This window comes from Beta vulgaris, chromosome 8 (genome assembly GCF_026745355.1).
Source record: "Beta vulgaris subsp. vulgaris cultivar EL10 chromosome 8, EL10.2, whole genome shotgun sequence".
NCBI lineage: Eukaryota > Viridiplantae > Streptophyta > Magnoliopsida > Caryophyllales > Amaranthaceae > Beta > Beta vulgaris.
In genome coordinates this window covers 48,846,990-48,860,341 of record NC_079209.1, presented here as the reverse complement: position 1 = coordinate 48,860,341, position 13,352 = coordinate 48,846,990, and the positions used below count along the sequence as shown (strand labels likewise).

Here is a 13,352-nt window from a genome sequence, read left to right as displayed (position 1 = left end):
AAAGTGACAGATAAGGTTTTTTCCACTAGTGAAATACAAATCCTAAACATTGGATCTAAACTAAAAATAACAAAAATTAAAAATACAAAAGAACCGTTAGAGCGACGATGACGAGGACTCGAGTAATGACGAGGATGGTCGAGCGAAGAATCGCCTTCGTCTGGTCGAGCGAAGAAAAGATGACGGAGGAGAAGAACGGCCGACGAAAGATAATGATCGAAGAAAGGACTTGAGTAATATGCCGACATTGACAAAGCAAGAATCGACCGACGATGACAAGGAAGCCGGTTTGAGAAGGAGTGAGAAAGGGTGGTGCGAAGTGTGAATGAGAGATTGAGAGACGAGATGAGTGAGAGATTGAGGGAAGCAAATGAAGGTAGGAACTGCAGCAATTTTAAAAGTCTATTGCTGCGGGTTTTTTTTGTAGGAACTGCAGCAATATATTCAAATATTATTTTAAAAATATTTTAATTACCGTTGACGTCTATTGTTGCAGTTTCCACCCAGATCACATCAATAAATTAAAATATTGCTACATATGAGTAAAACCGAGTCAATTCACCGTATCAATAAGTAATTATTCTACTAGTAAGTTGTTTATAAGAGTTCTTTCATTGCACATTTAATTTATTGATTTCTTAACACACTAAAATATGATGTCAAAACAAAAAACACTGAAATACATTTTTATTCCGATTTTAAGTAAGAAAGGAAATGTGACATCGTACAATTTTTTAATTTTACAAATCCACTCATAACTTCACAAGTAGTCACAACACACATTTACGTAAATCACAGTATATATTAGTGACACACAAGGTCAAGTGACGTTGAAATAATATAAGCAGGAGTATCAATTAGTGCCACCGAATATTCTCTTCACCCTCTGAACTTGTGCAGCATCCAACAAAGTAATCTTTTGAACCACATCAGTTGGTAGATCATTTGCGCCTATAGAAGTGGTAAAAAATTGGAACCCAGGATTTGCGCTGTTCAAACTAACGAATGCAAGAGCAGGAGTTTCACCCACGTTAACTTGGAAATGGAGTAAAGTATGTGGAAAGATCATAATATCCCCCCTGTTTAATGTTTTAAAGTATGCGGTGTTATCAGAACTTATAAATCCAGCAATTATAGTCCCTTCAATCACCATTATAACTTCAGACACTCTATGCGAGTGGATTGGCACAACTCCACCTACACCAATGTCTAACCTTGCCATGGAAAGGCCTAGACCATTCAAGGCCGGGAAAGTTAGATCGAATGCTGCAGTCACACCAACTCTAAAAATGTTTGAGGTGTTACCTGCAACACCTAAACCTGAAAAAACAAAGTCATCAACTGTGAGATTAGCAGGATTCCTACAAGGGTATCCTGCTGGTCCAACTGGAAAATTAAAGTCCGCCACACAGAAGTCAATGACACTTGTGGCGGACGTGAATGAAACTAGAAAACAGAAAATAATGAATAATTTTGGAAGGCTCATGCTTGGTTTTTTGTTTGGAATGCTGGGTGTTGAATGTGTAGATTATGGTAGTTTACGACTTCGTACTACGTAAAGTTAGTATATATGTTGGTTTGTTGGGTCTTGTTGTAGGATTTTGTGTTGCTTTATATAGAGCCAGGAAATGGGGGAATTCTTCTTTGTGTTTACTTGGCATGCAAGGGAGTTGCTATTCAACATCGTCATTGCTTATATGGATGGCCAAGGCTGATAGGTTAAGCATTGACTGATACTTTTTATATCATAATGATCAATGAAAACACCGATATAGTACGGGTGAATGGGTGATATGTATATAAAATATATATTTGGGTCTTCTTATGTGTTTGTAATTAATTGGTTAAGTGAACTAGAAAATATAATTTGCTCCGAAAGTAGCAAATGAAAGAAAGAAGGCAAAGTATGGGAATTTTCTTTTGTCTGTCCCATTTAATAATAAAAAAAAGTAGACTAGTCTAAGGTAACATATTAAGTTAAGCCCAAAAAAGGTTTAATGTATAAATTTCACAAAACAAAATTTAAGGTAACAACATATAAAAAGGTTTATAATTAACGGTTTGAATATTACTTTTGTCTATTTACTTATTTTTTTGGCATATAGAGACATAGAGCCACAAATGCAATTGATGAAGACGAGATTTGATCACTATTGGTGCAAAATCAAATCGTTGACCTTGCAAACAAGTCAATGGACACCCAATAATTTGATATTTGATACCTTGGGAGACTTAGTCCGTGGGGGTTACCGGTCTTAATTAGATATAATCTCGCTAACTTACTCTGTTGTAATTTAATTAAAACGATCAAACTACAATATAAATTAATTTCTGGCGAAAAGCAATAAATAGAACAAACAATAATCAAGCTTTTAATTAAAGCACAAAGTCCTCATACATGGCACAAACTTAAACATGAATTTTACAAGACAAAAAGGATAGGTCAGGCTGAACAACTAAAGAGAAAATACGAAGGTTGTTACCTCCATGGTTCCCTGCTTCAAATTTGAGTGAGAATTTGACATCTTGCCTAATGGTGCCAGAACATGCTCGGATACCTAAGATAAATCTAAGGACTAAACTATAACCCCGTAAAGGGGTTGGGCTATGCTAGTGCGAAACTACATTAATTAAGCAATTAAGAAATGTTAGAGTTTGATGGATTGTTCGTTCTTTTCTTGATAATAGCTTCTCTATTTATAAAGAATCATAACGTGTACCTTCAATGCATGCCAGGGGACGGAAATATTTGAATAATATTTGATTCATACCTTAACTGTTTTCTGGCGCTGAATAACCGTTGCCCACTAATGGACATTTGTCTTCATGTTGAACCATCTTCTATTATCTTTTGATTGATATTCTTTCATTGCCTTTGACTTTCATCTCTTGATAATCCTGATGATCTTCCTTTGGATTTTCTTGACTTTTGACCTCTGTTAACTTCTCTTAATAGGCTTTATACTTATATTGGGCCCTTATGTTAAAGCATAAATTAAACCTTTTGAGGTTTGATTCAATGTACCATAATAAATGTTACTGGACAACCGAAAATGGTAGTAACAAATTGCTGCCCTGATTTATGGAGTGATGTTCTCATCACTACACAAATTATGAGCAGAAAGAGACTTATAATGGTTCTAGCCAATATCATCCAATAGTATTCTGAATGTGACTTCTTCCATTGTTCCAAGGTGATCAATAAATGCTCTTTTTTGGATGACTAAAAGTAGTTGGAAAGAATAACCTTTCTTCAATGTTCCCACTTGCAAGGTTATTTGGTAATAACCAACAAGGAATTACATCGTAGGCCATGAAATCATACCAAATCTGACACGCACATTTATATTGTACTAAGACTCTTGATGATAATCCATCCATCATTCTGTAGACCTTAACCTTCACTAGTACAGAAAAGGCAATTTGTGTCGGATGTGAGGCGCCTATTTGCGTCGGACTACGGTGCGACACCAAAGCCATCGACGCAAATGACTCAGAAACGATATGCGTCGTATGCGGAAACGACGCAGATGGTTCAACTACTTGCGTCGCACCTTGTATACGGTGCGACACAAATCACGCATCTGCGTCGCACCATTGGCCATGTGCGACACACATGCTTCATTTTTTTTTTTTTTAAAAAGTAGGATATGCGTCGGATGGAGGGCCACATCCGACGCAAATGGCTCATTTTTTTAAAAAAACAAAAATTCATTTCACCATTAACCAGATATAAATTACGGACTTGAAAACAGAGACAAACTCACATGAATGAAAATAAAACACCAACCAGATTTTAAAATGTCAAAATCATATTATACAACATGGATGAAACAGAATTACAACATGGTCGAACGAAAATTGAACCTAAAAATTGAACGAAAATAAAACGAAATTGAACCTAAAAATTGAACAAAAATAAAACTAAATTGAATCTAAAAAATGAACGAAAATAAAACAAAATAAGATATTATTCTTCTTCAATTTTGTTCTTCGTCAGATCTAAAAAATACAAGACTAAGATAAAAAATTGAACCTAAAAATCAACAAAATCAGATCTAAACAAGCGAAGAAATGTTCGAACTGGAAGTCACGAAATTTCTGGAATAATTCTGGCTCTTCCTCAGTTGTTCTTTGTGAAATGTTCGAATTGAAAAAACGAGGAGGTCTTTAAACAGATCTGAAAAAAATGACAAATAGCTAAAAATTAAGACATGCGAAAAAGAAGAAAAAACAAAAATAAACAAATTACCTTATTCTTGGAGTGCGAAGAAAGAAAAACGATTTGCTGAACGAACAAAGAGGTCGCCGGAGATAATACTCGAAGATCTTCAATTTTCGTTGCGATTATACCAAATTTTCGCCGGAAATCTAACTCGAAAATGAAAAATCAGATTTTCGTTGCGATTATACCAAATTTTCGCCGGAGATCTTCAATATTATGCAATTGTAGATCTGAAAACGAAGGTTTTTGTTGCGATTATACCTATTTTCGCCGGAGAGAGAGAGAGTTTGAGGGTGAGAGAGAGAGGGGGGGTTTGAGTGTTTGAGGGTGAGAGAGAGGGAGAGAGAGGGGGGTTTGAGAGAGAGAGACGGTTTTGAGGGTGAGAGAGAGACGGGGGGTTTGAGTGTTTGAGGGTGAGAGAGAGAGAGAGAAGGGGGGCGGTTTGAGAGAGAGAGAAGGGTGAGAGCTGAGAGGGTGAGAGACGGTTTTGAGAGAGGGTATTTTTAGGGTTTGAGAGGTGCGAGCTATAAGTGATTGGGCTGATGTGCGTCGGATGGGCCAAGGGGTCCGACGCACATTAGCCTTTAGCAACACACCTTCATAACGTGCGACGCACATTGGTTTAATAATCTCTCCAACTGGTGCCCGGAATATGCGTCGCACCTTCGCAACAAGCGACGCACATTGTTAATTTGTGTCGCATGTGAGGAGGGTGCGACGCATATACCGTGCACCTGCTGGGAGATTTTTGTGATTTGCGTCGCACAACTTCCCACATGCGACGCAAATCCTAACTGTGCGTCGTTTCCGTTTCTGTGCGACGCAATTGAGGGGACGCAAATCGTCCTTTTTCTACTAGTGCTTCTTTTTTATTCCTTTGACAAAGAGCCTTTTCATATACCTCCAAGGGAAATTAGGCTTCCATATCTCTTTTATGATGATTTTACCCCATGATTTACAATCTAGAAGAGACGTCACCTGATCAGTCCTTTCAAGTTTTGGAAATATCAATTCTTTTACGAAATCTAAATTAGACCAATTTGAAAGGCCTTAGATTCTCTTCTATTCTATGATATTTGTTGCATAATAGGATTGTCTCCAAAGTATTTTTGAATAGAGGAGGTCCATTTTGTGGATTCATGCTTAGTAAATTCGTTCTTATCTCCAGATATTATATTCAATGCTTTATGATGATTCGAGCACGTTGATGGCTATGACATATCTTTTGGAGTAAGTTGATTAAACACGGGAAGATATGTATAATCCATTAGCTTAAGTCTAAGATGTTGTGGATATCATATATATAAAGACTTAGGCACTTTAGCTGTCGAATAGTTATCACCACCGTGATACCTACTATGCCATCAGGGTGATGAAAATAACCTCACCCTCCAACATTATAACGCAAAATTCATCCACCAACCCATCTTCAAAATTTGGGCATGGTTCATGTCTCAGACATTGTTTGGGCGGGTGGAAGGATAATTGATCCGGGGGGACAAACTGTACTTGATAGGGAGCTATATTTAGAGGGACCCCTTGCTGGTTTCAATACAACATCCCTCACCATGTTGCGTCTCCAAATAGAGCGTATTGCTACCACATTTCCTAAGAGGCGAGCCGACAGTACCTTGACCTCTCGTGCCATTGTGAATAGGGAGTTGGTGACTCTTTTTGCTAAGGAAGTCCCCAGTTTTGATGAGACCCGCTACCACTCGGCCATAGGACCTACTCTCATGGACTATGCTTACCTAGATCGCCTCCACTAGTTAGGGCGGGCTGGGGACACATACCAGTAGCGCATTAACGAGTTGTGCTCCATTAATTTGCCTAGTCCTCTAACCAAAATCAGACTTGGGCAACCACATTACCACCTTCCCATTGTCGGTACTTATTTTCCCACCCCCATCCCTTAGGTACCCTAGCGCACCTTTCACCGCCGCCCACCCCATTCTAATGACATTGCCTCTAATTCTGATGCTCCCCCTTCCCCATAATTATGTTGTTCCTCCTTCTTTTGATTTTCAGCATATGATGAGCATACTCCAGCGGATGGAATCTGGCATTAATGCCAACTCTGCAGCCAGAGCATCGGCCAGCGAGTTGATGCCAATTCTGCAGCTCTCGAGAGCATCAGTCGGCATGTTGATACATTGGCCAATAATTAGCATCTAGCTACGTATCCTATGTACGACGAGTACTAAAGACTTCATCAAATTGCTGAACAAGATGTGCACCCATCTTGGTACACTTGGAACCTGAGTTACAGCCAGTCGGGATCCAGTAATAGGGGTGGTGGAGGTGAGAATGATGATGGTTTATGGCACTTACATGGATGACTGATATCCATGTCGCTCCTTCCCCTTGTTGCAATGCGACCATTGCCACGTTCAGCTTGAGATAGGATTTCTGTAAGTACTTGTTTCTCTTATACTGCTTTTTGTTTAGTTTAAGTTAGTTTATTTGCTTTGAAAAAAAAATGAAATATTGCTGGAAAAAAACACCAAAAATACGAGTTAAATATGAATAGATTGATTGCTTCACTGTGCCCCAAACTTTGCTTTGAAAAATTATTTAACTCATTATACTAGATAGTTGGGTATTTGTGATTGGGATGTTGTGATGTGATCTCTGATTGCCTTGATCTTGAGTGGATTCTGATGATAAAGCGCTTACTTTAACTGCATGCTTGAATTGGTTACATTGTGAGGATTCATTCTAGCCTTCAGAATTATATCTATGTCCGGTATATTCTTGTGCATTGTGTTCGTTGATTTCTAATGAATTTGAGCATGTGTTGTGATAGAGGCGTTAAGCCTCAGAGTTGTTAAATGGATCATTTTCCCCTAGCCCCGCTGAGCCTAATGACTTTTTGGATCTATATTAAGCCACATTACACGTCTTAAGCCTTTACAATGATTATTGTCCCAAGCCTAGATTGGGATAGCATTTGTTAGGTTGATACTATATTGTGTGGTTGATTATGTGGGTTGGTTGGAAAATAATGTTATTTTAGTACAAAGTAAAGTGAAAAAGAAAAAAATAATACATGAAAAGTCTCCATGGTTTTCATTCATTAAGTTTCAAGAAATTTTTATTCATGAAAAATTATTAAAAATTCTACTAAAGGACATAATTATTTGTTGGTTCGTGAAATATCAAAGTTGGTTAGTATCTTGGTCATGTTATTGAGGCTATGAGAGTTGTTTCGACCACATCTAGTCCTACTAGTGTTTTTTGCTCCCCTTTTCTTGGCTTTTCCACCACATTTATTAAATAATTTATGTACCGCGCCCCATTACAACCCTGAGAAATACCTTTGAGCACGTGTTTGATTGTTTATTGTAATAATACAGAGTCATCAATATGCCAAAGTTGAAGATTAAGTTTGCTATTTGAGTCGACCTGATTAGGATGAGCGATATTATACGTTTCTAAACACATGAGAGTGTGAGTGAGAAGGGATATTATGGTTGGGAATATGAGCGATCGGGCACATTTTATGCTCGCCACAAAATTTAGAGGAGTGACGACTCGATGAGCACCTTTTCAAGATTTGCATGTTATGTAGGGCAACTGCATTTGATGGTTTTCTTAGGTGATTGGTGTTCAGGGTGATCTGAACGACTGAACTTGAATTTTGCTTGCTTGAGGGATTTTTAATTGAAAATGTTTGAGTTCGAATTTCTTATTTGAGGGGTGAAGCAATTTTATTCATATTCATGTTGTGCTTTGCAAGAGGACAAGCAAAGATTTAGCTTGGGGGAGTTTGATGTTATGGTTTTAAATAGAGTTTTGCCCCTTACTTATAAGCTAAAAATGATGTCAATGGTGCTCTTATGAGCCATTTTATACTAACTTTCTCCATCTAGTTGTGATTTTTTTTTTTTGCGTCGAATTACAGGTTTTAGGGTATTACTATTTTCTACTGTTATATGACCGCTACACTGGAGTGTAGATGTTTGATGTTGAGTCCCAAGGTTTCGATGACACTTTTCGGGACCCTTGCGTCGAATTTCTTATTTGAGGGATTGATAGATTAGTCTAATTGCCTTGTATTTCAATTGTTTCCTGTGGTTGAATCGTTCATGCTAGATTTATAAGTTAGGCCTGATTTGTATTTCTAATATCGCAATATTGAATCTGCTTCGAGAGGAGAGATACCGTATAGGCTTTCAATCATCAGGCAAAGTGATCCTTGACCATGCGAAAGCGGCTAGGTGATCTTTGAGGGAGCTAATATTCAGGAGAAATTACATGTTCCCTAGATAAATTGACTTATTAGGTAGGTTTTATTCATCCATGATTTCCTGAATTGTATGCATAATGATTCATAATCCTAATACTCTATTAATTGATTTATACCTTCATGTTTAATTATGTTATTTGCTTAGTTTAGTAACACAACCATTTTCATCTGATTTACTTAGTATAATATTAAAGTTCAGATACAATAATATAACTTTCTCCCTGTGAATTCGATCCTGACTTCCCTGACTACTAGCTAGTAGATCTTAGGTTATTTTTGATTAGGTTATATGCCTTTAGCCTGTCGGGGTGTGCGATTTAAGAAACTCAAGGTCAAGGAGCATGCGAAATCACAAAATCAAGTTCTAAGTTGCAGCACATAGGCAAGCTTGGCCAAACAAAAGTTGAGTGTGAAGGAAAGCCTCTAGTCAAGGAAGCCAGTGAGAGTGTGGAGATTGATATTATGAAGGATTCCTGGGTTCATAACTGTCCCATTAATGAAGGGCATACTGTAACAAGGTTGTAGGTAATAAGGTTACCTATGTCAATAAAAGAAGACCAGGAATGTGTTTAAAACTATCACAAGCTGATATATTCAAACTTAAGCAAGGGAAGGATCTCCATGTTTATCACCCCCACTCAATGTCCTTTATGAAGGCTCGTAACCTCATCTCAAAATTAAACAAATTGATGGTGGCTCATTGATCAACATTAGAGTTGAAGGAAACAACGGTTCTGGATTTTGCTTCCCCCAAATCATGTGTGAGAAGCAGGAAGAAGAGATCATGGAAGATGCAAGTGGTTATACTCATGAATCTGGCTTGGAAGTTGTTGAGTCTTAACGAAGAGAAAGTAGGAAAAACATCTTTTTTAGTGGAGAATATCACCAGCTCTATTCATCAATAAGGTCTTCAGCAGAAGGATACACAGGTGCAACGAGTCTTAACCTATAAAGCAACCCAACAAAAGGTAGGTTATGCACAAGACCCAAGTGCTGGATTCTCGAACAAGGGTTATGTATCATCAATGATGCCCATGGTGTCATAAACAACGAAAGCACCTCGAGAAATAAAGATGAGAGAACTTACAATTGCTAGGTCTAACATGCACAAGGCATTGCTCAATGTCAGCTCAAGATCACTAAAAGGTATGTCTCTAGGGAAAACAAGGTCGAGATGCTTTCAACATGCAGTTTCAAAGTCTCATCCACCCCATATTGGTTGTAAGCGCAAGTCAGTAGGGTCTATTCCCTTAGATGTGATCCCCCTCCCCCTTTAAGAAGCATCTTACCAATGTGATGTCTTGTAAAATATGTTCTAGGTAGTCTGCGTCGACCCATGATATAACTTGCTGTTACTTGTCAGAATTCATAGGTTAGTTAGTTTTTCCTTGTGTGTACTTGTTGTAAAAAAAACCATAACCCAATAAAAATCGCGCCACTTAAATTCATTATTGAGTCAAGCAACTATACATATTACAATATATGGTACAGGACGATAACAAACCACAACTAAATGCGCAATTTAAACGTCAACCGAATGACCGATATGTAGTAGCTTTATAGTACATAGGTGCTCTCCTACAATACAGGAGTAACTTATTTAGGTGGAGAAACTCTGCACTTAGGTGTATATACATATACATGGAGATAGGTGGTGGTTTACCGGATGAGTGGATCTACGACGACACGCATGTACCACTAAACCAGCGGTTGCAAGATGTGCCGGCGCAACACCAATGGCCTGGTACAATATCACAAGGATTCCCTTCGGGTGTGCAGCCTAGCACCTGGGCAGCGAAACCAGTGGCCACCATCAAGATGATGGCAATGGTTAACAGCAAGAGAGCCTGAACTGTCTTCATTTCTGCTGCGTTATAGTCTATAATAAGCGTTTTCTTATTTCAGTGCTCATTTGAACTACTTTTTGTAACCTTCAAAATTCAAGCCCTACATAACATATTTGACCGTCATTTGTTAGTCATGCAATTAAATTAAAATAATGGGAAATTCTCCATGATACCATTCTACTTTTACCTATTCTCTATGGTACCCAAAATATTTTTTAATTACATATGGTACCACTCAATGTTTAGCTTAATTTCTACAATAATATTCTTTTAAGCAAAAGTTAATTTAACGTTAAGTGGGGTTTTGTTGTGAAGTACAGTACACTTACTTTCATATTTTCTCTCCCTTTTTAGTCATCTTTCTCTCCTTATTTATCTCTCCTCCAATCACCCCACTTATTTTCCAGCCATCATATAACGATTTCAAGCTGCTTTTCCTTTGGCAAAATCAGATCCTTTGTTCTTTGTTTATACCACCACCTAAACCCTTGACCATGCAAAAATTAAAGCCAAGATTGAATATATCCCAACCCAATATCTTTCACCAAGTTAAAGTTCCAATTAAATGAACGTTTATGAATGCATAAACTAATAACCACATCATTCTTAAGCCGAAAATTTCAGCCAGAAGTTAGAAGTTTGATGTCCGTATATTTACAGCAATTTTCACCGAAATAAGGATTGAATGCTTGTTTTTTAGTTTTTACAGCAAAAAAATTATCATGATTACAGTTTTTAGAGTTCGGAATCAAACAACAAACAAAAATTTCATACATGCGATTCAAGTAAACATATACGGAGTAATTGACAATTGGTGACTTATGGTATCTCAGGCAATACAGTTCATTGTTTCTTTAAAATGATATCTTGTGTGAAGATTGACAAAAGCATGATACAATTGCAGCAACGATTGTAGTTGGGAATCGAGAGGGCAATTGAATAACTTGCTATTAGTTGTTTGTAGCTGGTGGGTGGGACCATTTATTATTAAAACAAAAATTAAAATCAATCTTTTGAACATAAATTACCTAACAGCAAAACCCCACTTAACGTTACATTAACCTTTGCCTAACAGAATGTTATTGTGGAAATTAAGCTAAACATTGAGTGGTACCATGTGTATGTTAAAAATATTTTGGGTACCATATAAAATAGGCAAAAGTAGAGTGGTACCATAGAGAATTTCCCTAAAATAATTCCCAACCAAATACAAATGTGACAAAATAATATTGTTATTTAATGACTTTGTCATGAAGGTCAAAATTATTAACTAAATCTTGGTTTGGGCACAGAATATGAAGAATCAACTAGTTTTTAGGCCCGGGCTATGTTCCGGGTAAGAAAAAATTTCATTTATTAATATAATACTTTATGATAATAACACTAAATACAACTTAACCTAATGGTTAAACTTTAGTATATGTATTTGAGGTCTTGGGATCAAACCCTATACTATGCAATTTCTTAATTTTTTATTGTACATGAATTACATGAACTAAAACTTTCTAGGGAGAGCGCCACGTAGCACAGTTCCTTGTTCTCGCACGCCTTTTAATATATTTGTATAGATTCATTAGCGTCATCATTTATCTTATGTTGAGAAAATCAATAATTATATTATTTTATACGGTTTTGATATATGCTACTCTGCAAATTAGCACTTATCTTATGTTGAGAAAATCAATAATCACATTATTTTATACAATTTTAATATATATGCTACTCTACAGATTAGCATTGAATCTATTTCCTATAATTGAATATGTGTGGTAATTTATGGCAAAAGAAATCTCTAATTGGAGTTATTTATGGTCACTTGTTGCTCAATGTTTCCATCAACTATCTGTTTAAGCTTTTTTTTTTTTTTACATCAGGAAAAAATACAAGAAATTTTGAAAGGTGCAGGAAGGAATATTAGCAGTACGTAGACATGTAGCTATGTCATAAGCTTGCTATTTAAGTATAGCTTAATCCGACTCTTGCTCTGGTGGAAAGAAGGATTTCATGTTATCCTTAAGGATCAAATAACCCTAGTCCCCTTCTCTCTCTGAGTTAGGGCTGCAACCCAGCGTGTCTGGCTGTTGTCGTCGCACTTGCGGCCGGTGTCGAGACGGCGATGGCGGATGAACTGACCGAAACGTGCGCACAATTAACGATAGTCGAGGAGGAGAACCAAATTATTGACTTGGGGGGAGTCGAATCGCACAATCCGAATTCGCAGACTTCTTTAATGTTGGTCGGGAAGGTAATTTCTGAGCGGGCGGTGAATCTTGACGCTCTCAAAAGGACGATGTCGCAAGTTTGGGCCCTACACTGCAATATGGTGGTTAGGGCGATTGATTCAAATACTTTTGTGTTCCAATTCTTCCACTGGAAGGATAAAGAAAAAATCATGAATGGAAGACCATGGAGTTTTGACCAGAAACTATTGGTGTTAGATTCAATTCAGGGGGATGAACAACCGTCGCAAGTCCGGTTAGATACTTCACCTTTTTGGGTTCGCATCTACAACCTTCCATTCAATTGTCGTTCCGAGTCAGATGTGAAGACGATTGCGTCATGCTTAGGTCCTGTTCTGGAGGCTGATTTGGACGATTTAGGACTAGACCGTTTCTGCAGAGTCAAGGTGATGCTGAATATATTTAAACCATTAAGGCGCACGCAACGCATCAAACGCAAAGATGGTCAGGTGACTATGATTGAGTATAAATATGAGAGGCTCCCTCATCTTTGTTTTAGATGTGGTGTAATGGGGCACAGTGACAAGGACTGTCGTGCTGAGTTACCGGAGGACTGTGATGTTGAACTTGGGTGGGGGGAGTGGCTGAAAGCATCCCCACATAAGGGGAGGTCTCGAAACAGAGAGGAGGTGGCTGCTATTAGAGCTCGGAGACGGGTTTTGTTTGTAACGAAGGAGGTGGAGGGGGTTGATGTTTCTAGAATGTCGCAGCCGGATCTTAGGGGGGTGCTACAACTACAGCAACTGCCCGGGAAAACTCGGGGTTGGAGGCTCTCAACGTGCCTATTTTAA

At 37.8% G+C, this 13,352-nt stretch overlaps 2 protein-coding genes across 2 annotated transcripts; one reads left to right on the top strand and one right to left on the bottom strand.

Moving 5' to 3' along the window:
* Nucleotides 1-654: 654 nt before the first annotated feature.
* Nucleotides 655-1,592, bottom strand: LOC104883444 (auxin-binding protein ABP19a). The gene has a single exon (XM_010667972.4). It carries the CDS (start codon nucleotides 1,484-1,486, stop codon nucleotides 854-856), a length of 633 nt encoding a protein of 210 aa, XP_010666274.1. The 5' UTR covers nucleotides 1,487-1,592; the 3' UTR covers nucleotides 655-853.
* Nucleotides 1,593-12,611: 11,019 nt separating this feature from the next.
* LOC109133705 (uncharacterized) lies at nucleotides 12,612-13,352 on the top strand. Its single transcript, XM_019247363.3, has one exon. It carries the CDS (start codon nucleotides 12,612-12,614, stop codon nucleotides 13,350-13,352), a length of 741 nt encoding a protein of 246 aa, XP_019102908.3.

What these genes read in the sequence shown, in the direction of transcription:
- LOC104883444 (XM_010667972.4), bottom strand. Translation starts at nt 1,486, where the DNA reads ATGAGCCTTCCAAAATTATTCATTATTTTCTGTTTTCTAGTTTCATTC.
- LOC109133705 (XM_019247363.3), top strand. Translation starts at nt 12,612, where the DNA reads ATGTCGCAAGTTTGGGCCCTACACTGCAATATGGTGGTTAGGGCGATT.